Here is a 25,408-nt window from a genome sequence, read left to right as displayed (position 1 = left end):
AAAAAAACATGTAATTTTCTCTAAATGCCTCGATAATTAGTATACTATTTTATCCTGAAATATATTTGTGCATAACTTTTCATATAGAAAATGCATAGCTGGTGGTTTTATTTGCGTTTCCTGAAAAAATATATCTGAAATTTTATAATTTTTACTTTATGATCATGATATGATTAACTTTAATGATGAACTTTGGAAAAAAAAATAATATAACTGCCGATTTTCAGAGCCTGAGGATCGGACTACATTAACTGCTTTGATTCAAAGAAATTGTGACTAAAAAGGGATTTCTTCTTTATTAGAAGCTAAATCCATCAAAAACATATTTGTATGAATTAGGAGAAAGAAATTGACGTAGAAACTTGTTTGAATATGGCACGAGGTCTTTGATTGACCCATACAACTGAACCTCAAGAAAGGTAGTTCAAACTATGAAAAAGCAGCTGCAGGTCAGATATACGCATAAACACTTTTTATTTTGCATAATCGCCGTAAGAAGTTATTGTAATCCTATTCTCAGCTCAAAGGAACATGTGGATTTAAGAAACAAAATTCTATAATTGTAAAAGGCACGATGATATCTGCCATGGTCATCTATGTAAATGTCATTTCTTTCTTTGCAAGAGTGGGAGTGAGATAACTCATAAACGTCATTGATATATTCGAAGTGGGTCACTGGATTCAGGATTTAACACCGTCTAGCTTTATTAAGGCCAGTCAACATGAATCTGTCAACCATGAGGTTTTTCCCGCGATACCAATACCATCTTCTCGTAAGATACCTCACAAACCTTTTGCTTATGTCGAACTTATGACAAAATTCAAAATGTATGGTGGCATATTTATGCCATCCACATAATTTTTGTCAACATAAGATATCGCGTCAAGTCAAGATACAGCTATCTTGTCAATTCAAGATAACTTACTGGTTTTGTCGAGATACACCAACTTCTATCTCGTCTAATCAAGATAATCTATCACATTTTGTTGTGATAGCTATCTCGACATAACGAGATAATTTATCATGTATCATGACTACAATTGTTGCGTTGACAAGTACTGCCTCTTCATAATTGCAGTCACGATAACTGTATATTACATGTACATATACTAGTACATAAATAGATAAGGTGTTACGGGTACCTCGGTCATTTTCGAATGAAATAGGCGGATATCTTCTATCAAATTGTTACTCTAATAAGTATTGCACACATAATTCCGAATGAATTAAGTTTGAAACAACGTGTGTTCAAACCGTGTCTTTGTTTGTAGTAAAATAAAATACAAGTACGTGTGAACTAAATCATTGAGCTTCTTACTTAATTACTTGTAATATTTGCAATTATTAATTCAATAAATTTGCTATTCAATTAAATAAACAATTTTTGTTTATCAGAGATCAACACTTGGCTATAATACTAGTTCCGGTAGTTTTTAATAGATGATTGACTCTTTGCATTAATTGTTTTACTTATGCCGGGCCAGTAACTAAGAAAAGACCTAAAATGGAAATTATGAATTAAGATAATGCGTTGTTTGTTTCATATTTAACGGAGAAAGTGTATGGAAAGATTTATATTCAAAATTCTTTATCTTTTAAAAATTACATTTCTCCAAGAGACAAATACAAAAATTAAATTGATTCAATAGCAGTGATGAATTTGAAGAATAATTTCAATAAAAGAGATCCGAATAGTTTCACTGGAAAACGACTGAGACACCCGTAACACGTCATCTATATAAATACAAACATACATATATGAGTATACAGTTATCGTGAAAGCTATTACGAAGAGGCAGTACTTGTCAACGCAACAATTTTTGTCATGATACAAGATAAATAATCTTGTCTTGTCGAGATAGCTATTGCAAAAAAATGTGATAGCTTATCTTCAGTTGACTAGACGAGATAGAAGTTGGTGTATCTCGACAAAATCCGCAAGTTATCTTGACTTCACATGATAGTTATCTTGACTTGACGAGATATATTATATTGACAAAATTTATTTGGATGGCATAAATATGCCACCATAAAAATGTAATAAAATTGTTTTACGAAACAATCTGCTTTGTAGTTATCTCTTAGGTTCAACTAGGCTAATGGTGTAGTAACAAATTCAATGTCCCCCAAAGTATAAAAATACAAAACTGGCCAACATTTAGGAAAGAGATCTTTTTTTCTTAAGGTATGCCATTACATAATCTGCCATCAGCATATAATGCGGTAGCTGAGTAGAGCCCAATTATACATTTCCCATAGTAACAATGTAAACCTTTTCCGACACAGCTTCTCGCCTAATTTTGGTTGCAGGAGAGAGCATCCCGTAAGCTTGTTATTTTTTCTCTCACTGGTTAAAATCTTGATGTCGCATTTCAGGTTCTTTTTTTTCCAGAAAAATGCACAACTCAAAAATACACCTAAAGCGACAGTTTAAATAGGGCATTTCCAAATTTTAGGGTATATACACATTAAAGAACTCGGTTCCTTTCCTTTTAAAGGTAACTCAAAAGTGAAAATGATTTTCCTATCTTTTATTTTATGTATATATATCAATATTTAGTAGAGATGACTTATTTTATGTACTTGCAAATTCAATAATTTTTTTTAGTACTTTACTTTTTTTCTCTATCGATTCTAAAAATTAGAGGTACATTAAATCTCGGAATCGACTTGAAGGTCACGCGATTTATAGATATAACATTGTCTTTCTTTGCTTGACAGCAAATTATTCATGCAAATTTCTATCAACTTTGAAAAATCAATCCAAGTCCAATGTATCTAATCTAAGCATTATTATAATTTAATTTTCATAGTAAAAAAACTCTGATTTTCATTGTAAAATCTAGCCCCAGGATCACGAAACATCATGAGCTTAAGTCAAAACCTTTTTGCTGTACCAAATTGTTGTAGAAGTCAAGTATACATGTACATGTACCAACATGATTTTTTTTTTTTTTTGTAATATTGCTTTACGAAAGTGTTGTTATCTGTTAATTTAGAGATTGATTCAGAAATCAATAAACATGCATTTTACAGGCAATAGAAAATTTGGCTTGAGTCTAAGTCTGTTTCATTATCTTGGGGCCTGTTTACTATAAGAAAAATATTGCAACTTTGATTAGATATATTTGCTAATTAAACCAAGCAGATGCGACCGTTTTACACATTTAAGCATTTGCTTCTTTGTTGAATATTTCCATCAATACCTGTGTACCCTGAAAATATTAATGTATTTTAACATTTGACTACAAAAAGGAATCTATGCAATAACATACATGAACAACAAAACATGTTTCCAAGTAATGAAATTGTTGCAGGATTGTCTTTTTTTTTTTTTTTTTTTTTACTCAGATGTAAATTCTTGTAAATATGACATGTACTTTGTGAACCTATATACATAAAAGGGAATGCACTAGTTCATGAAGATAACCAAAGTGTACATGTAACAAATATATGTCGTAATTTACAATATAAATGTAAAACGAATATATTACACCATGGTGTTATGCTGATAGAGATAACTTTTCTAAATTCATTTACATTAATTTATAAAATAAAACATTTACCTTTTCAACAATGCGGAGACAACTATAACTGAAATGTAGACAAAGTTGCGAACTTTTTTCACAGTCCCTTGTCTTTTCCTTGGTTTCAATAACACTTTGAAGGTATCTGTTACATATACTTTCCACTTACGCCCTATTCTGATCCTGATAAAAAAAAATGGCGTCCACGGGTCAACCGCCTTGGCGTTCCCTTGGTAAAGGAAATGGAAATTTCGCACATGTGAATGCACAGCGTGAGCATGAGTGTCATGGATTTTAGAACGTTTTATAGGGTAGTGAGTATGAACCACAAAAATATTAAAATTAGTCAGTGTATTAACATGTGAAAACGCAAACTTTGAGATTGTGAGTAATCACTCAGAGAACAACATGGCTGGTTATGATCATAACGACCCGGGCGGTAAAATGGTAATTGGGTAGAATGCACTGACAAACAACTAAGTTCACTACCAAGAGACATATACATAGATACTTTGATTAGAATCACAAAAAATAACTAGGAATGTATCCTAGCATACAGAAATATTTTACTTGGTAGAGCGAGGTCCATTGAGGGGTGTCCCAAGGAAAGGTTAATTAACCGTAGAACAACAAACAAGACCTCATGTACTAATAAGAGCGCCTCCGACTGTTACACCCTACAAGCATTTATTGACGGAGAAGACGTTGGTATGTCAGAAATGTTCAGTAAAGCAAAGTCAGAGTACGAGGCGGGCCAACAAACACCCCGTATAGACTCATTCATTCTCTAGTGTTCAGTAATCCGTCCTCATTCACAAGTTAAACGAAAGAATCAGTAAGCTTGAAGAGACTATAGTTAAGAAGGAACAAAACGAGAAACAAATGTTAGAAATGATCAAGTTACTAGAGAGGTCCATAGAATCAGTTAGGCTTGACAACGAGAAATACCAGGCAGAATTATCACCAAAAGTAAGACGTATTGACAAACAATAACCCGCGGAAAGTATAAAAATCTAAAATTTTGAGACGGAAATGGCCTGTATCATCGCAAACCATGGACGATTGGAGGATCATATAAAGCAAGCTCAAGGTTCGGTTAACGGTTTACAAAAATCGGTTACAAAAATTAATGAAAAGTTTAATTCTTTTAAAGTACCTGGGCAACCTGTACTATCAGATGGAATGCACGTGATACCTGTGGGGAGCCCCATTCAGGAACCACATAAACCTGAGAAACAATCAAACCGTGACTGTAGTACTACAGAAATGGATCAGCATAAACAATCAGTGTCGTATGCAGACATATCGAAGGGAAACCCAGGGAACCCGCTCCCTAAACCTACTAGAAAATAGCTGGGCGGAAACGCACAAAAAAACTGAATCGAACACAGATGAAGTAACTACAGGCACCAGTAGTACCAAAAGGAGTTCGAATGAGCGCAACATTGAAGGAAGTGACCCAGATCGATCTGATCATCAAGATCAGGAAGGGGACGAGTCAGAACTTGATATTTTTGAAGGTGTGACCTATAAATGCAAAGCCCGTTATTTTTTAGCGGGTATAAATTCCCTTTCAACACGCACAGGACTCGTGAACTACGTAACAAAGAGGGGGATTACAGTGTCTCATTTCATCTTATTTAAGCCCAAATACCCTGGAGCCCGTTTAACGGCAAAAATCAACGTCCCACCGGAATATGCAGAGCTTTTAGAATCCAAATATTTATGGCCTGATGGAGTGAGTTGCAAAAAATGGATGAATCAGAGAGAGTGGAAGGAGAAAATCGAAATTGAAAATCAGAAAAGATAAGAAGATGCCGAGATCGGTGATGAATAAAAATAAAATCTTACGTTTTACTAGATTAATCTTAGACTCTAGGGAATAAAAAATGGGTTTTAAGATGAATCTTAATCTTTTTATGTGTATTGTTTCATTATTTATGCTTCTAAATTTGATGACCTGGAATATTTGAGGGCTAATGTCCTCTATGTTTAACAAATTTGTTACGAAAGAACAAGTGTGACATAGTAGTGATAACTGAACATAAGTTACCACCAAGATATGCCAAGAACATAGACAGTTTAGATAACAATTTTTATGCATTTAATAAGTGTGAACCCCAATCAAGTAATGAATTACATGGAAAAGCAGGTGTCGCAATATTACTATAGTTTTTATTCTTGGTGCAAAAGAAATTAAATCATCAAGAGTCATTGCTTTAGAATGTAGGACAAATATCAATGAGAAAATATATATTGTGGGACTATGTCTCCCAGCGGTAAATAATATTGAAATGTACAGAGATGAATTTTCAAAATTACAGGACTATTACGATTACTACTCAAGGTATGGTCATGTTATATTAGCTGGTGACTTTAATGCTAGTTGCTTAGAAATAGATGATGGACGTTGTAATTTTTACAAATCAAAAGCACTAAAGGATTTCGTAATGCGAAATAACCTTAATTTTTTGTTGGGTAGCATACAAACAAGAGAGTTAAAATACACATTTTCGGTTACCCAGACCATTTTAGACTATATTTTTTTCAGATGCTTATATGTACATGTGTCTCAAATCTATGAAATCCTTGATGAAGGGCCATTCTCAAGTACGTCTGACCACCTCCCCATTATAACAGCATTTAATATACAGAGCAACCAACACCATCTTACTGATATTAAAAGGAAATCACCAGTTTGGCACAAAATTTCTAACGATTGTATACTGTCGTAGCAAACTGAAGTTTGTCGTCAGCTAGAGATAAGAAACCTTTTCAGAAATAAATGAACTCTATGGACCCCATGTTGAATGCCTAATTTCAAGCGCAGATACAGTTATTCCTAGGTCTAAATTTAACCCCCATATTAAACCATACTGGACGAAAGAAGTAAAAGAGGCCCATGCGCATGAAAGGAGGATGAGAAACATTTGGATTGAGGAAGGAAGACCTAGAGGGATTCATTATCAAGCGTATTTCAACTATAAACGTGCCAAACGGCATTTTCGGATATGCCAGACATTTGCTTTCGAACAGTCTATCAAAAACACTTATACTGACATTGATCAAGCAGCTGGGTGTGATACACGACTATTTTGGAAACTGATAAGCAGACAAAATCCCCGACGCGATAAGATCTATCCAGAGATAATATACAAAGGAATAACTGCAATTACACCCGAAGCGGTAGCTGATGTTTTTGCAACATATTACTTAGACAGTTACACTCCTCCCCATAGTGATAGCAAATATGAAGATGAAAACAAAACACAAGTGGATAGAGCGTATGGAAATATCAAATATGATAATGAAATGATGTACGTCTTGAGTTCGAAATGCCCTCAAATTGCGCAAGGTGCCGGGTGTGGATGGCATTCAAGCAGAACATCTAAAATATGACGGTGTCGCAGTTACGCATCAACTCTGCGGACTATTTAATGGTATCATGAAGATTGGACAGATTCCTAAAGAATGGAAAAGGGGCATCGTAGTCCCTATTTACAAGGGGGATAACAAAGCAAAAAATTCTCCAGATAGCCAACGGCCGGTGTTTCTACTGTCGTGTTTTTTAAAACTATTTGAAAAAATATTATCGAATAACAGAAATTAGTCTCAGTAAAATCAAATTTCCAAACCCCCAACGGCAGGGATTTCAGAGGGATCTGAGCTGCATTTCGACAGGTTTTAACTTACAAGAAACAATTGGCCATTTCAATGATCATGGCATAAGCATTGAACCACTACAAATTCCAGAAATTGTCTCTGCAATACAAACTCTAAAAAATGGAACAGCCCCCGGATATGACAACTTAAGTGCAGAATTGTTCAATACAGATCCACTTTTTACAGCCACAATTTTACAGCCAATTTTCCATGACATCTGGGAAAGCAACACCATACCAGATGAGTGGAACCATGGAGTCATCATTAAGATACCAAAGAAAGGCAACCTAAATCACTGCAACAATTGGCGAGGAATAACACTTCTTTCCATCCCAAATAAGATCAGTCGCCCGCGTGGCGCAGTGGTTAGAGCGTCTGCTCTAGAGTCGCAAAGTAAGGAGCTGATCCTTACGTCGCGGGTTCGAATCCCACTGTGGGACGTGGAGACCGGTCCTTCGGATGAGACCGTATAAACCGAGGTCCCGCGTCGCAGTAGGTGCTGGCACGAAAAAGATCCCTCACTGCTCAATGGCCGTAAGTGCCGAGTATAGGACAAAATTTGCAGCTCTCCACCGGCAAGTGGTGGCGTCTCCATATGAGTGAAAAATTCTCGAGAGGGACGTTAAACAACATACAAACAAACAACAAACAAATAAGATCATTGCTAAAATCATCATCAGAAGGATAGCCATGGCTGTAGATGTCAAACTGCGTGAAGAACAAGCAGGGTTTAGGCCACGGCAAGGATGTACTGATCAAATATTTACACTAAGAAACATCATTGAACTGTGTACAGAATGGCAACGACATTTATATATTAATTTTATTGATTTCGAAAAAGCCTTCGACAACATTCATAGAGACAGTGTCTGGAATATTGTGCGGTCATATGGCATCCTACAACATCTAATAGATGTCATCAAGAGTTTTTATGTCAACTTCAGACGCAGAGAGGAAACACCAGCATCGAGTTTGATGTTAAAACAGGAGTCCCTCAAGGCTGTGTAATGTCATCAACACTTTATCATAGCCTTTGACTGGGTCATGAAGAATACAACATCTGACATTCCGAGAGGCATCAGATGGGGTACATTTACAACTCTAGAAGACCTAGACTTTGCTGATGATATAGCCTTATTCTCCCACTCCCACCAGCATATTCCAGACAAAACCAGCAGGCTACACAAATATGCAGGAAGCATTGGACTGAAGATAAACACCAAAACACAGAGGTCATGACCCTAAATGTAAACTACCTACAAGCGGTCAAAGTGGAAATCACATCCTTCCATGCACCAAAAACTTTACATACTTGGGTAGCAAAGTAACAACAGATAGTGGAGCAGAGACCGACATCAAAGAGAGACTGTCCAAGGCAAGAGCAACATTTAGCAACCTACATACTGTTTGGAGATCAAGTCAGTATACAACAAGAACAAAGCTGAAACTATACAAAAGGTGCATTCTACCTATCCTTTTGTATGGATCAGAGTGTTGGAGAATGACTGAGAGTGACCTAAACAAGCTGTCGACATTCCATACAAAGTCCCTGAGAAGGATCTTAAGAATAATTTGGCCTAATACCATCTCAAATCAGGACCTTCTCAACAGGTGCCAACAAGAGGACATGGCCACAATCATCATCAGAAGACGCTGGAACTGGCTTGGCCATGTACTTAGAAGGGACTCGAGCAGCATCATAAAGACAGCTCTCTTCTGGACACCAGAGGGAAAACGGAAGAGAGGGAGGCCCAAAGTCACTTGGCGGTGACTGGAGTGGAAGCTGAACTTAAAGAACAAAAGAGAAGCTAGGGCTTACTCCAAAAGCTAGCCAGTAATAGACAAGGATGGAAAAACCCTCGTTACTGCCCTATACACCAAAGGCGTCACAGGCAGTAAGTAAGTAAGTAAGAGCATGCTCTTGCTTATCGAATCAACTGAGAAATATTAACTCCATATGCAGGTGATAAGGGTATATTGCTACATAAATAAGGGAAGTTGAAGTCATCACGTTTATCATGAAGCTTTGTTGCTTTACCATTAAAGTCTTTTTCTAGTAAAATATCCAAATAGGAAACAGATGTGTCAGACTCTGTAGTATCTTTTATTTCAAGCTCACTGGGATATATCAAGTCGACATATGAATGGAAGTAACTTTTGTAAATTGATAATACGTCGTCGATATATCGAAATGTCGAGTTGAAGGCCACAACATCGTGAAATAATTGACGATCGATACGTTATAACTTAGCAATGATGATCTTAAAACCATTGTTAATCACTAGATTTTAACAATATAATCGGAGAAACTGCGGCAGTTTTAGTCTCTTTCAGTATGGTTTATTTACTCTCTCCATCTTATACATGTAGAGGATCGGGGAGTACTTTTTACAACATTTTTGTGAAAAACAAAGAAAGTTAAGTGTTTTGTCGCACTTCTGATATTGTTACACCATGACAGAATATAACTTTGATATTCATTCTCACTGTGACTAAATATTACTTTTATCCCATAAATAAATTACAGTATTTCACTGTTGACAAGGCCGTAACTAGGCTCAAATTTTTAGTGAGGCAAGCATTCTGGGGCCACCCGAGTCCCAAGCGGGTCGAGGGTAGTGCCCTGGTGGGGGTTCTCGGGAGGGGGGTATCAAAACCTGGGTTTTAGTACATTAAAGACTTAATCTTTGAAATTTTCACATGTTTTGAATTATTTTTACATGCTTTCTAAACTATAATGAAGCACCTGGTGTGATGATCGATTTTAAGAAATTGAAAGTAAAGTTGAAATTTCATATCAAAGTAAAGTTATTTTCAATTTTCAGAAAACACTAAAATTTTAGTGAGGCATTTGCTTCACTTGCCTCAATGGTAGTTACGGCCTTGGTTGAAAATGTTCATCTGATTTTTAATTTTAATTTTTAATATTTTTAATTACAATACTAGATTCGAACGAATAAATCTGGAGATAAGCAAGATCAAAATATGCACGAGATGGATACTTTTTTTGCAAGAAAACACCTTAATGGAGCAATGTCCTGTTTTTGTTTTTTGCTTTCATATCATTTCTTAAAATTATTTTGATAGAGAAAAACGATAATTTTATACTCATGGTGCAAGAATAAAATATTTTTCTCAAAGTCTAAATTAGGGGTATATTTTTCGTTTAACATTATGAAGACCACTCCAGTTTTAATAGAAGTACAGCTCCGGTATAGCTCCTTCTTCTTCGGTTCAATTCTGATGCTTTTCTATATAATGATATTTGTCCTAATTTTCTCCTTTCCTATTCTGCAGTTATATGAAATTTCAAATTCATTACAAAATTCCATTACATTTATATTCCACAAAGGGTATATTTTTAAGCAGAGTAAAGCAGAGTAAGTGGTTTGATTGTGTATTTTTAAAGCTAAATAGTTCCCTGCTTTCATTCAGAAGTAGGCTGAATTTTATGCTATTTTGATTAAGGAAAGAAAGGTTTAAATGTCAGCGTCACCTGTAGGAGCCTCGTCCACTTTCCAGCACTTAAATCAGGTTGCTTACCAAAACATCTAATACCATTACACTTTGAAATTACTTACGTTCGTGGGTATTTAATTTTTGTTGTTTTTGAGGTAGGAAGAAACCCACGAAACCCTGTCCATCAAGATATGTTAAATGTCATATACGTAACAACTCAACAATTCTCCATCTACGAAATTACTCCCCAAAAACCCCAAACAAACTCACTCAATGATTGGGAAGGTCGTGAGTTCGAATCGCAGCCGCGACTGACCTACGTCGATAAAAAATAGGTAGCAACTGTTCCCTCGCCAAGCGCTCGGCACTTTGAAGTGAAAGTTGCGGAATCGACTTGGAGATCAAATGATTTCTAGAAATAACATCGTCTTGCTTTGCTTGACAGCAATGGCTCAAATTATCCATCAAATTTCTATCTACTTTGAAAAAAAAAACATTCCAAGTCCAATGTATCTAATCTAAGCATTATAATAATTTAATTTTCATAGTCAAAATACTCCGATTTTCATTGTAAAATCTAATCCCAAATTGTTGTAGAAGTCAAACATACATGTACCAACATGAAAAGATGTTCAATATCGCTTTACGAAAGTGTTGTTATTGGGGTCTGTTAACTTCAAGAAAAGTATAATAATTGCAACTTTGATTAAATGTATTTACTAATTGAACCAAGCAGATGCTATCGTCTTACACATTGAAGCATTTGCTTCTTTGTTGAATATTTCAACCAATACCTGTGTACCCTGAAAATATTAATTTATTTTAACTTTTGAATACAAAAAGAAATCTATGCAATAGCATACCACAGAACATGTTTCCGAGTAAAATGAAATTGTTGCAGGATTGTCTTTTCTGTAAAATTAAAGTAAACATTCTGACACATGAAAACAAGATATATTTCAAGTTTTTAACATAGAAAGATTAAGTAATTTTACTCATATGTAAATTCTTGTAAATATAACATGTACTTGGAAATGATGAACCTATATTAGGGATGGCAATCGAATACGGAATTGCTAATCGGTTAACCGAAAGACGTTCCGACCGATTAATCGGTTGATCGTATCAAAATACACATTTTCCTTATATTTCATTTTTAGTCCCCTACCGGTGAAACCGGAGGGGACTATAGGTTTCCTCTGAGTCTGTCTGTCTGTCTGTCTGTCTGTCCCTCTGTCTGTCTGTCAGTCTGTCCCACTTGGTTTTCCGCACTTTTTTCCTAAAAGCTTGTAGATATTGAGCTGATTTTTGGTATGTGAGTGTATCTTGATGAGTTACGGATCATGTTTGCATTTCGTTCCGCTTCATTGATTTTTGACGGAATTACGACCTTTTCAATTTTTAAGGGTTTTCAGCGATTTTTTTTCTAAACGCTTGCTGATATTGAGCTGATTTTTGGTGTGTGACTTAAACTTGATTACTTATAGATCAAGTTTGCATTTCGTTCCACTTCAATGATTTTTAACGGAATTATGGCATTTTCAATTTTTAACGGGAACCAGATTACACTTGCCGGTAGGGGACTAGTATTGCTAATGCAATACTCTCAGAATGCTTGTTCAAGTTAACTCTAGTTATATACACAAGAAAAATGAAAAAGGCATTAATGCTTGATTAGTAAAATATATATTTTATTTTATTTCAATTTCGAACGGTAAGAAAAAATAAGGAAACCATGAAACATCTCTTAAATATCGCAGAAATTGATATTGTTATAACACAAGGTCATTGTGCATTGTCACCATAAGCAGAAACTGAGTCTGAAATAATTTACAATGTTTGTTTGAAAATATAATTTGATAGATAACTGCGAAGGATAGACAGGGTAAGATACACATTGCAATCATTTAACAGAACTCAAAAAAGATTTAATTCATATCATAATTAAGACAGGCTGGGTAACGACATGGTATTTAAACAGCAATTAACACTTCGCAAAGTGACCAATTACCCCCAAGAAATTCAATCTTGAGAGTCTTAATTAAATTATTTACCTCCTAATCAGCCGAATTAAATGTGGAAACATTATAACTTATCAATATTCAGGGTTTTTTAACATTGTACATCGTGTTTTAAGGAAATTTACACCTATTTTAATTTTTTTTCCGACTAACCGATTACAGATTTTCTAACCGATTACCATCGTTCCGACCGAGTAACCGGTTAACCGATTACAAATTGCCATCCCTAACCTATATACATAAAAGGGAATGCACTAGTTCATGAAGATGACCAAAGTGTACATGTAACAAATATATGTCATTATGTACAATATAGATGTCACACGAATATATTAATCATGGTGTTATGCTGATAAAGATAACTTTTCTAAATTCGTTTACATTAATTTATAAAATAAAACACTTACCTTTTTAACAATGCGGAGAGAACAATAACTGAAATTTAGATAAAATTGCAAACTTGTTTCACAGTCCCCTGGCCTTTTTTTTTTATTTGGTTTCAATAACACTTGGAACTCATCAGTTACATATAATTTCTACTTACGCCTTTTTTTGATCCTCCCTTTAAATATTTTTAAGAATTGTTACTTATCAGATATATGAGTGGATAAAAAAATTTTCTCCAATGATTAAAGTTCATTAAAAAAAATATACATATGGCCCTTATCTAGCCCCAGTTAAATTAAATGAAATGAAATAAACCGAATTGATTCTACTCTACTTGAGGATGCCCCCATATCAATATGACAATTCATAGGTCTGTTGTTCTTGAGAATAGGATATCGATTTAGAGTTCTTTTATGTATCCATATATAAAACTCTAACCTCCTATTCTTGTTCCATCCTAGACCCAGGGGGCTATAATTTGGACAAACTTGAATCTAGACTACGTGAGAATGCTTCCATATGAATTCGACATGCCATAGCTTTGTGCTATTAATATTTTTTTTCTAAATATACCTATGTAAAACCTCAAACTCAAAATCTGGTCCAATCTACTCCTGAGGATTATATTTCAATATCACTATAGGTCTGTTGTTCTTGAGATTTCTTTTCCTCTCATATTCCTTTGTAAAACTTTGCATTCATGCATAGGCATGATTTAAAAAAAACTGAATCTACATTTTGCAATGATAAAGCTTTCCTATAAGGTTTTTTTTTTTTCTTCCCAAGTGATTCCTGAGTAGGAAATTTGTAACAGATGTCGCCATATTTTCACTAATTCTTAATCCCCCCCCCCCCCTTGAAAGAGGGTTTGGTCATTCATTTGAACTACACGTAACTTAAATCTCCTTTACTCAAAGATCCTTTGTGACAAGTTTGAGTGAAATTGGCCGAGTGCTTCTTAGGAAGAATCTAAAAATCTTAAAAGTTTCAGACAGATGGACGCGATATAAAATGCTTGCAGCTCAGTAGCGCATTCATAGCTGATTGAACTAAAGATTTTTTTCTTACGACAGACTTCGTCCCTAGCAACGATCTTGGTATGCTTTATAATCCTTAAATAAGTGGATGAAAATAAAAATATAGCTTAATCTTCAACATTTGTCAGCAAAAAAAAAAAATTATTGACAATAAATATCGAAAGCAATCGTTTATGAAGCAAGGAAGTTCGAAATTTTTCGTCACAATCACAAGTCTGACGAAAATCTTAATAAGTGAAACTTGCATCGCAAATATTTTGTAGTGTATTTCATTTAATTCAATACTAGTGAAATAGATATAGAATATTATTGGAAGTTGCTTTGAAGGTTCAATTTAACGTGTATTTTGGTTTTTACGTTTATATTTGTACAATAAAATCGGTTTTGAAATACTTAAGAGAGGGTAAGGGTTTTCGTAAGTTACGACAGATTTTGCACTTATGACTTTCTTAAGAATTTCTGTGAAAACGATTTTTATTGTAAGTTTTCAGTTATAATAAAAATATGTCGTACGATTTTTTTGTGAAAAGATCGACTAAAATAATGTGAGCTAAAAAAGTGAGCTAAAATAATGAAATACATTTCGTAGTTTAAAATGAATATTAAAGCACTGAACTGAGTGAAAAAAAATAAACATTTTGGATTATACTTAGATATCATGAATGTCATTAGCTACATGAAACAATTGTGATTTTGTTTATTGCATGACAAACATAAGTGTTTGTCTTTGTACATGTACAGGGCATTACATAAAAAGGAGTTGCCATCGATATTAAAATCGTTCACAGTTTCCTATGAAATCCGACCTGTTAATTATTTAAATTAAGCATTCATTAGCACTGTAAGTCGGTACGTCAAGAGTAGGTAGGGAAGGATATTAATTTGGAAGCATGTGCTAGACAGCACAATAAATATCTATTTATCCCACTTCCTGCAAATGGTTGAATAGGCCTACACAGTGTTACGCGAGACTTCGCGAGATTTCAGTTTTGGAGATAAACAAACATGTCGGCCGGTGTGCAGTAAATAGTGCGATGGCGTTTTCTATCTTATATTGGGCAAATTATACAGCTGGAACCAAAAAATTGAGCAGAAAATCTGAAATAGCTGTACATTCTGACCATGTACTGAGGTTTATTTATGACCAGGAAGCTTCATACGTCCGCGGTGTGGTCCAAGCTTCAATGCGAGACAGGAGTTATAATGTAACGGTAGGCGGATTTCCCTTCATTTTGAGACTGAATACACAAAATAAAATGATAAGAAAACGTTTTGTTTGATTCTACTTATATATGAGCTAAATATATCAATATATTATTAATGGATATATAATATATAGATTAGTCTTGGAACGAATTATAATGTGGAGAACAGCACCTGTGAGTGTGTTAATGGGCAGGATAAATGTCACCATAAGGCTAGCCTCCTTCTCTATGGGTAATCTAATCTAAATTTATTTAGTCAATAAACAACTTATAAATCTATTGAATTTATTTTAAAGCATTCGATGGACCTACAAGCATAATAAAATATGCTATGCATGTTAATATATGTAACTTCTTTTCAATCCCCGGTGGACAAGTTCTAAACAAATTTCAATAAAATAAGTATGTATGTCAGGTATTTAATTCTCAACAGGTATAAGAATGTCTCCAAGACAGATGTTCGGCAGTCGTGGGTGAAAAATCCGAAGTCGGTCCCACCTCGACAAACCAAGACAATGGAGGACCTTTTCCCTGCAGCAGACAGATTTGTAAATTACAGGTTAGCTAGCTCATGATTACTACATTTACTAATGTGCATTATATATATATATATATATATATATATATATATATATATATATATATATATATATATATATATATATATATATATATATATAGATATGTGTGTGTGTATGTATGTTTGCATTTAACTTGTATTTCAATTTACAGTATGTAGTGAATGATAATATGTAGTGTACCTTAAGTATCAGATTTAATTATTTTGCATGGTAGGCCTTTGTGTGAAACCATTTAGCATTTTATTTTGCTCTATTTTTTTAACCTTTGTCAAAAATTATTAGGGCAACAAATAGGCCAGTCAATGATAGGGACAGGGAGTTCCTATATCAGAAATTGACTACTGTGGGGAGATTTTCAGGTTAATCTGATCCTTTTTTTTATTGTCACATGTTTAGCTTTGTTCTTGTCTTTTTTTTGTTCTTGTTTTTGTATTAAACTTTTAATAATACACTTTTATTATGTTTAAACCTATTTCTTTTACTCTGAAGGAGTTATTTGTACATTCTTTTCACATGTCATTGTATACATTGAAATCCCACACTTATTTGAAGTAGTGAATAAAATAAGTTTGAAAAAATATTAAACATATATACTGGTATTAATAATTGGTAATGTAACTGCAGTTTAATACAGGGTTATTGAGTATTTGCCTTATTTTTCTATGAGGGTTTAAATTTTTTTTTAATTTAATCAACAGCAATGCATTGGATACTATCCCCTGAGCCGCCTGTACCCACACTTGCAGTGCCTCTAGTTGAAGACCTCATATCTAGCCAGGAATTTATTTCTGCGGAAAATCCGATTGCTTGGATGAAGCAAAAATTAATGATTAATGAGCAACAAATCCAACAGGTAAAGACAAAAAAGTTGTGTAGTGAGTTGAAAGTATTCAGTTTTAATTTGAATGTTGTTTAAGTTTAAGGACTTTTGTAGATTGCCTCTCTTACCACTGGTCAAAAAGAAAATTGCATGTGGTCATCTGTTAGGAAGAATAGATTAACAGCATCAAACTTTGGTTGTGTTTTGGCAGCGATCAAGAGAAATAGGTATACCTGTAGTTATATGCCTTTATATGTACATTTAATTAAATAATACATGTAAAAGCAGTTAATTAAATCAAAAATATTGAAAATTTGATCCTTATTTAACAGATGTTCTTGCTCCTTATTTAATAGATATCCTATCTCCTTATACAAAAGACTATGTTCAGCTTATGATCTGTCAAAAAAGGATGCTATTATTTGGGGGATGTGCAATGAAAAAGTCGCCATTGAAAAGTACAAAACTTTTGGGGATGCAGTTGTAGAGCCAACAGGTTGGTATTTTTCTTTCATAAATCAAGCAAAATGTTAATTTCTTTAAGGCAAATAAATAATAATAAAAAAAATTGTACTTGAGATAATTTAAAATTCAGTTATTAAACTGAAGTTGAAGATAATGAGTATGAATATACTGTTTTGATGTTATGTTTATAACAAGTCTTCTTGTACATAAGTGCATAACAATATTCGGAGTGTTGCTTTATAATGTTATCCTGTAACTTTATAATGCTATTTATAAGGTATCTGGCTACACTGTAATGGGGTTCTTGGGTCAAGCCCAGATGGACTCATTCGTCGCCCAGCTGCATTCGAATTCAACTATCAGAATCCAGGACTAGCTGACATGTTAGAGATGTTAAACGTTAAGCCAGAAATTCTGGAGGTGAAATGCCCCTTTTCAGCGAAGAATATGACCATTCCAGAAGCTATTGAAAAAGTAAATGATTTCTGCCTAGGTAATAATAGTGTATATTAAGTATTTTTTTGAAAATGTTAATTATTTTCAATAACTCCAATATATATGTTTTATATGATAAAGTTAGGTACCCATGTAACAATTGTTAAAAGTTTTCTCCTCCTGTTGTAATTATAATGCTAGTACTCAAGGCATATAATTAGCGTTCTCACTTTATTGTAAGGAACAAATTACTTAAAAATTTATACTAAATACATAATATTGTGTTTTAATGTTTGAAGCACCAATGAAAATTCTTATTCTATAAAAATGAGACAAATATATTTTTATTTATTTTTTCATACAGAGGTTCAGGATTTTCATGGAGTGAAATCATACAGATTACGAGAAAACCACCAATACTATGATCAAGTTCAAGGACAACTTTACATAACTGGAAAGTCCTTGTGTGATTTCATGGTCTGGACACCAAAAGACTGTGCTATTGTTAGAATTAACAAAGACGTCAATTGGGGAATTAACATATCTGTTTTGACAGACTTTTATTTCTGTAAATTTCTTCCTTATGTACAACAGCTATAAAATATAACATTAAACATGGTGAAAACATATTCTAATTTTAACATCTTAGTTGTCTACACTTGCAAAATTCTGAGCAATTTCTTGCATGAGAGGATCCTGAAAATTGACTAAAACACAGCATAATTGAAAGACTTTTGTAGAAATGTATCTAAATTGCTGAGGGACATGCCTTAAAATTTCATAATTTTTAATGCGCTCATTTGCTCTTTCAACATGTATGCGAGACTTGGCTATTTTTCTACATAGCTGAACCTCACTGGGGGTGTACTGGGATTTAGATGTGAGAAAGGGAGGAATATTTAAATGTACTCCTTGGGGCAACAACTTGTGAATAGTGAACCCTTTGTCTGCTAAGATCATATCACCTGGTGCTAACTGTTCTAAGACCTTACAATGTTCTACAATTGCAACATCAGATGTGCTGCCAGGGTACAATTTACTAATAAATACCAAAGCACCATTTGGTGCAACACCTGTAACACTTTTAACAGTGTGTGAATTTTTGTATCCACTATATGTGCTGGCCTGCAATCTCATGTCATTCCCTGGAACATCCTGGGTGATTTCCGTCGCATCAAGTACTATTCTACATGAACTGAAATCCCCAAAACTTATAGGCATAGACCCCTTGCACTTTTGGAGAGAAGGAATGCGACTCTCTACGAGTCCTTCATATAAAACTTCATGCAATGCACAAATCTGAGAAGTTACAATGTTATTTACAGATGACGCACTAGTGTTGAACCTCTCAGCAAGGTCCAAAAATGGGGTGTTCATTGTCAGTTTCATTAAAGTCATCAACAATTGGTCAGTCAAGGAAATGAAAGATGGTGTCCATCCATCAATATACTTTATCTGGAACCTCTGCATCATTTCATCAATGGCAAGAAACATGTCAGGACGTAGACTTGTGTACATCAGCATCTATATCAAAACATGACATTAAAAACACAGTGTCAAGAATGTTTCTTTTCTTTTATTATTCAAATTTATTTGCCCATGAAAATGAAAATACTGTCCAGCAGTATTTCATATAAACAGTTTTACAAGATATAAGCAGATTTATTTTCTTTCCTGGCATTGGATGTTCTAGCACTTATCCAGTCATTTATCACAGGCTGATGAACTGTCCAGCAGTTGGCCCATTATCACAATAAACATGTAAACTGAAATGAAAATACTTAACCGCAAAGTATCGTGTTCAAAGACATGTGTGATCACAGCTTATTTTTATGAAAGGAGATTTTCAACTATAAATTTAAACGTTTTAACAAGGTTTTTATAGCTGAAATTTAATTTAATGTCTATATTGAATGATAACAAAATTAAACTTATTTATCTTATATATACTATTTATACTATAATATACATGTTATATAATACCTGATATATTTATACTATTTATCTTCTGAAACGTACCTTCCTTTCTTCACTTATGATATCACCAATCCTGAATGCTCGCTTTGTTGACATCATCCTGACCTGTATTCTTAGTTCTTCAACCTCACGCCTCAGGTTCTGGTGAATACATGTAAAATGTACATATACCGACTTACAAATAAGAATTAAAACATGTACCAGGTAAAATACCAAAGACACCAAGTTTTAATATATCCTATCAGACATTTTTTTCTTAATAAGGTGAATGCTATTGCTACTATTGAAGTACATGCACTATGTCACTTATTTTTGTGTACATCTGTCATATTTACCTGATTCTCTTCTTTTAACTGATGATATGAAGCCTGATAGGTGTGATCTAGAGAAACGTGTAATGGTTGACATGACATTGCAGTAGATTCACACTGGTCTTCAGAGACTGCTTTTTCTTTTATCTCTTTTTTTTCGGTTCTCGACAAGCTGAACAAAAATAAAATGTAACATTTTATGCACTGAAAACTTAGCTTTAATCAGTTAATATATGATTGTTTATTCCATCAGAAAAACATATAAACAAAATCATGTTTTACTACACTATATAAAAGTAGCCCTGTTATAAAGTACCTGTTTATTTTGCTCGGATCAGGGAAATTGAACATTTTTCCACAACTCCATGGGAAGAGGGTGGGGCCATTACGCTTCTCACCATCTACAAAGTGACAGCTGCAGATCCTGTCATTCTGAGGGATCATGCTTCTATCCTTACGTCTGTTTTATTAATAAACGTTTTAAAAAGTCATATATTGATACATGCTTTGAAATGTATACAGCATTCTACGTACAAACAGATGACAAAGGTCAAAGATATGATAAGTGATGATACGTACCTGCAAAGTTTTTCCCATTTCTTCGCCAATGCGAGGCTGGTTGGGACATCTTACATGTTTTTCTCAACCCTTGGTGGTTACAATCGAATACAAAACAAATTGTCATAACCGTATACGCCGCCAATCTACTATAATTGCACTATATATCGATCTCCAAGTTGTCTCCGGAAGTAGTTTACCGGAAGTGAGATTTTACGAGACTGTGTAGGCCTATATTGACTGGTTAAAACAGATCACATGACTTCCCGACACTCTCCAATACATGTACCTTCTCCTATTAAGGGGATCCCAAAATCGGGCACGGGATTTTTTTCTACTGTATCTGATGTAAATAAATGGCAGAAAGCAAACAGTTTGTCTGTTGAAATTTTAATTGTGATGACGTAAGACTGAGAATATATAATGTTCAATGATATTTTGACCTTTTTTCAGATGACCTAAAAAATAAATTTTGTAAAGGTCCTTTTTTATAGGAAATGAAAACACTAAGTATCTACTTTATATTGATGCTTGAAATTAGACATTGGGTCATGTTACATTGTAAGTTAATTGGTATATGGTTAAGACCGTTTGATGGATAAAATGAGCCCAGCTCTTTTGACAAAAATCAAAGAACAGGTGTGATTGTAAATTTGCACGAAACATATGTTACATTATTGTAATGGCAAATAGATTCAGGATCTTTTAGGTATAATCAATTAATCATGTCGTTGAGACAGTGCTGTATAAAAACACAGTTGTTTTTACCTCGTTTATTTAACTAACAGAGAAAATCAAAACATGCACAGGAATGTAATTTCCGGATTACTAAAACATGCACAGAAGAATTATTTCCGGATTACTCAATACGAACTAACATACACTACACTCCTTCCTGACTATAGTCTGTCCCACCAAGCTACTGTCACCACTTTTTGCAACATATCTCAAAATATATAAATACCTTGGCCTTCAACCTAGGTTCGAGAGATAGATCATTTTTTTTCCAAACTTCCTGCATTTATCCGAACCCTCGAGTTCAACCGGTGTATTGAAACGGCGGCAAATTCAAAGTCTACGGGGATTTAACATGGTAAACTCGTCCATTAGCGTCAAGATCACGGGGCAGAAAACCAGTTTATCGAGGGAGTAGTCGTTCTTTCCAAATTAAAATTACAAAAAAATCCTAAAAATTCAACGAAAGCAATTCAGTGTGTTTTGGTAAAAAATATAAGAATTGTTTTGCATTCAAATATATTTGACGAGTTTTCTCATAAACTGAGAGAAAATAATCCGAATTCAATGCAGTACAAGTTGTGGATAACACACTGCTCTAGAAAGGGGATGTTGACACGATACAGCTTCCTTCGATGAAAACGTAAGTTGTTTTTTTTTTACTTCTGAAAGTACACCCACAAAAGAAGTGTTTTCAAGTGCTAATGATTTGTCAAAATCAAGCATTATTCGGCGAAATCGCCCAATGCATATCTGCACAGTAGGCCTAGTGGGGGAAAACGAAAACTTTCAGTAGATCTATAATGGTAATGACTTTTTTTGTAAGAAGCTTAAGATTTTTAATATTTTATATGACAGGTCTACTTTCTCTTTCAGTCACAGGGAACATATCTAAAACGCAACAGCTGGTCCACAGAATTCATTGTAAACAATCCTTTCACCTGATTAATAAAATGTCAAATTTCCCCCTTTTAGTTACAGAAAATTTTCGATTAAATATACATTAAGTTGAGGATAAAGTAAGCATGCTGCATTTTATTATAAAATAAATGAACTTAGATTAGCTCTCAGAATGCAAATTATTACGTTAATCCTAAGCTTTCCAGGGGAGGGGGCATGCCCCAAATACTCCCATTTTGAAATATTCACACTTCCAGTACTAACTTTGCAGTTACATTTCATCCCTTCATGTGAAAGGCAGTGTGATTTTTTTTTTGGTTGTTCCTCAGTCCCCCCTCTTTTTCACTAACAATTTTTTGTTAAGTTGGAATTCATAATATGGTAATGCTGCAAGTTTCCCTGGTATACAACCCTTGAGATTTCTCTTTTTTTTTCTTTCACCAGTATTGTAAAAAAAAAAATTATTTTTTTTTTTTTGGGGGGGGGGGGGTTATTTCTTTAAAGTTCATAATTTGAAATTCATTGACTTACATCTACCCCATAGTTAACCCATTTTGTTCAAACAATAAAGAAAGAGAGCATACAGGACAATCCCCTGCTGTGAGATATATTACAATTTTCAAAGTTCAAGGAAGAGTTACATTTATAAAAAAAAAAGTTGTTAGTAATGTCAATGGCAAACTTAAATTTTCACTACCTCAGGATGCTTCCGTATCAATATTACTAATCATGGCTTTGCTGTTCTTTAACAGAAGAATTTTAAAGACCCCCCCCCCCCATGTATTCCTATGTAATATGCTCATCGCTCATTGTGGCCCAGGGTTAGAAACTCCCTAAAATTACAACTCGCAAATAATTGCGAGTACCAACAAAGTGAACTCGCAATTTTATAAGACTACTTGCAATTTTCATATAAAGTTAAATTTATATAAATTAAATACATGTAACTTAAGGAAAAAGTAACTACTGTACAATACACAAAATACAACTACAGTGTGACTTTTATTTAAATTACTGATTTAAATCAAAAGTATTGTGTTCTGTCATATTATATAATTTTGCTACAGTTTCCATGCAAAAAAAAAAAAAAAAAAAAAAATCAACTTGCAAGTTTTTGTGAGTTACCTAATTTTCAACTCGCAATTTGGGAATTCTAACTCGTGTTTTGCGAGTTGTATATAGTGAATTTTGAACCCTGGTGCCCCCACCCTACCCATCCTAAAATTGAACAAATTTGAATCTACACTACCTGAGGATGCTTCTATAATAACATGACTAATCATGGCTTTGCTGTTCTTGAACAGAAAATTTTTTTCAAGATGATTCCTATATATTCTTATGCGAAACTTTGACCCTCTGTTGTGTCCCCACCCCCCTAATTTGAACAAACTTGAATCTACACTACCTGAGGATAACTTGATTCTACATTACCCAAGGTTGCTTCTGAATTAATATGACTAATAGTGGCAAAGCTGTTCTCGACAAGAAGATTTTTAAAGACATTTCCCATGTATTCCTACATAAAACTTCACCCCTCTCTTGTGAACACCCTCCCCCCCCCCCCCCCCCCGGGGTTATGATATGAATAAACTTGATTGTACATGTAATGTAATTTGAAATGAAGCTTTTACATAATTTTCATCTTTTCTTGCCTAGCTAGTGGTTCTTGAGAAGATTTTTAAAGATGCCACTAAATTTTCATGTACTCTTCATTATCTCTCCTTGAAAGAAGGCATGGCACTTCCTGTGAACAAACTTAAATCCCCTTCACCCAAGGATGCTTTGTCACATTTGCAGGTTTGTTTTAAATTGGCCCAGCGGTTCTTGAGAAGAAGTCGAAAAAGTTTATAGATGGCAGACGCCAGACACCCTTTGATCAGAAAAGCTCACTTGAGCCTTCGGCTCTTTTTTTTCTTTCCACATACCTTCATAATTGAAAATAAAAAATACTAATCAATAAGTTATTCAATTAAATAAAAGAAGCAAATGTGTAAAAGATGATATTGACAATACAATTTTTGTGAAATATTACATCATGAACTTAAGAATTAAGAAATGTCTTTTCTCAGAGTGGGGGATTATCTTCGCCTTGTATGCATCCATTCTTTATGTCCAAAAGAAAAATTTAGCAAAACATTCATTTGTAAAATTAAAGTTATGTACAGTATTCTAGCATACATGTACTAAATAAAAGGCCAGAAAACTGATATGATGCATATTGTATACAGTGTATGAGCACATTGTAATAAAGAAGTAAAGTATACTTGATTATGCCTTTATATTTATTTACATAATTTTTTTTTTTTGAAGGTTAAAAAAATTGGAGTACATTGTTATGATGACCAGACTCGAAGGCATTCATGTAATTGGGTGAATCACAGAGTCTCAGGAATCTTCTGGACTAGTAAGTTATACATGTACATGTATATATAAAATATTAAAATGTCTTTACTCTGTCTGAATTGCATACTTCAGGCTGGAATCTGAAAATAAAAATTGTAGTTTCCATATATATATAAATTATACTACATGTATCTTGGTACATGTAGAATTGAAATTCATTCTTCAATTTCACTTCAATTACTTAACCATAAATTTTCATTCTCAAGAATTTTAATAACATTTAAGATGTGTTTTATTATCTATTTCAGACCAAAAGTGATGGCTGAAACAAATATTAACTGGTAGTCTACTTAGTGATCTGGACACTGGATAAGGCAGAAACCATTTTCAACAGAACTGTTAAGAGTGTAAATAAAAAAAAAACAAGATACCCACTCTCCAACTCATTCATAGCTTCATTCTTGGCTTCATTGATTGTGTTGAATATGAGTCAAGACTTTTCTATTGTACCAAGGCTGAAGGGACTTTCAAACCATAAACAACATCACCACAGAGCAGTTGACTTTCATTTCTTCTTCTGAATTTGTATGTTATACCCTTAATTATTACAGTGTGAATTTACTTTGCACAGAAGAAGATGTAAATTAGCATAACTTCAACAAGTATTTACTTTTTCAGTTTCAGACACATAACTCAATTATTTGGTATTTTAAAAAAAGTAATTGGCAGCATTTACTGTGGAATCATCATTGTTCTTGGGGGAGGATAGATGGGTCAAACATATCCACTAATTTATATTCCCACAAATACTTATTTTTTCAACTTGTCAATTCATTGAATCTTTAACTTAATGTATTTTAAAGTTAACCTTATGAATTATGTCTGCACAAACCAGTTGAATTAAATGCCTGCCTACTAACAGCTGATTAATGCCCCCCCCCCCCCCCCCCAATAAAATGATTGCACAGTTTTTCAATTTTCAA

At 34.0% G+C, this 25,408-nt stretch overlaps 4 protein-coding genes and 1 long non-coding RNA gene across 6 annotated transcripts in view; 3 read left to right on the top strand and 2 right to left on the bottom strand.

Moving 5' to 3' along the window:
- LOC133194024 (uncharacterized) overlaps positions 1-18,230 on the top strand; it is a 330,950-nt gene extending 312,720 nt beyond the window's left edge. The window contains exons 1-6 of one of the 2 annotated variants that reach the window (XM_061329946.1): positions 16,222-16,240; positions 16,580-16,734; positions 16,816-16,928; positions 17,058-17,197; positions 17,444-17,659; positions 17,966-18,230. In XM_061329946.1, coding sequence (XP_061185930.1) covers positions 16,582-16,734; positions 16,816-16,928; positions 17,058-17,197; positions 17,444-17,659; positions 17,966-18,201 — 858 coding nt within the window. In that variant the 5' untranslated portion in view covers positions 16,222-16,240; positions 16,580-16,581 and the 3' untranslated portion in view covers positions 18,202-18,230. Of the gene's footprint in view, positions 1-16,221; positions 16,241-16,579; positions 16,735-16,815; positions 16,929-17,057; positions 17,198-17,443; positions 17,660-17,965 lie in introns of those variants that run through there. The other variant, XM_061329945.1, reaches the window with a different exon arrangement.
- Positions 15,094-15,875, top strand: LOC133193900 (uncharacterized). Its single transcript, XM_061329814.1, has 3 exons — positions 15,094-15,306; positions 15,435-15,532; positions 15,734-15,875. The coding sequence occupies exons 1-3, from the start codon at positions 15,130-15,132 to the stop codon at positions 15,873-15,875; spliced, it is 417 nt and encodes a 138-aa protein (XP_061185798.1). The 5' UTR covers positions 15,094-15,129.
- Positions 18,231-18,246: 16 nt separating the features above from the next.
- Positions 18,247-19,125, bottom strand: LOC133193899 (uncharacterized). Its single transcript, XM_061329813.1, has one exon. The coding sequence runs from the start codon at positions 19,123-19,125 to the stop codon at positions 18,247-18,249; it is 879 nt and encodes a 292-aa protein (XP_061185797.1).
- A 368-nt stretch (positions 19,126-19,493) lies between these two features.
- On the bottom strand, positions 19,494-20,496 carry LOC133194023 (uncharacterized). The gene is made up of 4 exons (XM_061329944.1): positions 20,469-20,496; positions 20,206-20,349; positions 19,914-20,061; positions 19,494-19,719 (listed from the first exon to the last, which is right to left on the bottom strand). The coding sequence occupies exons 2-4, from the start codon at positions 20,331-20,333 to the stop codon at positions 19,603-19,605; spliced, it is 393 nt and encodes a 130-aa protein (XP_061185928.1). The 5' UTR covers positions 20,334-20,349; positions 20,469-20,496; the 3' UTR covers positions 19,494-19,602.
- A 3,297-nt stretch (positions 20,497-23,793) lies between these two features.
- On the top strand, positions 23,794-24,885 carry LOC133193626 (uncharacterized). Its single transcript, XR_009721954.1, has 3 exons — positions 23,794-23,879; positions 24,393-24,486; positions 24,734-24,885. It is a non-coding gene; the product is annotated as an uncharacterized LOC133193626 (long non-coding RNA).
- The last annotated feature ends 523 nt before the right edge of the window (positions 24,886-25,408 follow it).

Source organism: Saccostrea echinata, unplaced genomic scaffold (assembly GCF_033153115.1).
Source record: "Saccostrea echinata isolate AGI-Se365-2 ecotype Australia unplaced genomic scaffold, CSIRO_AGI_Sech_v1 ptg000028l, whole genome shotgun sequence".
NCBI classification, from domain to species: domain Eukaryota; kingdom Metazoa; phylum Mollusca; class Bivalvia; order Ostreida; family Ostreidae; genus Saccostrea; species Saccostrea echinata.
The sequence above is the reverse complement of the archived record's forward strand: the minus strand, read 5'-3'. Positions and strand labels throughout refer to the sequence as shown.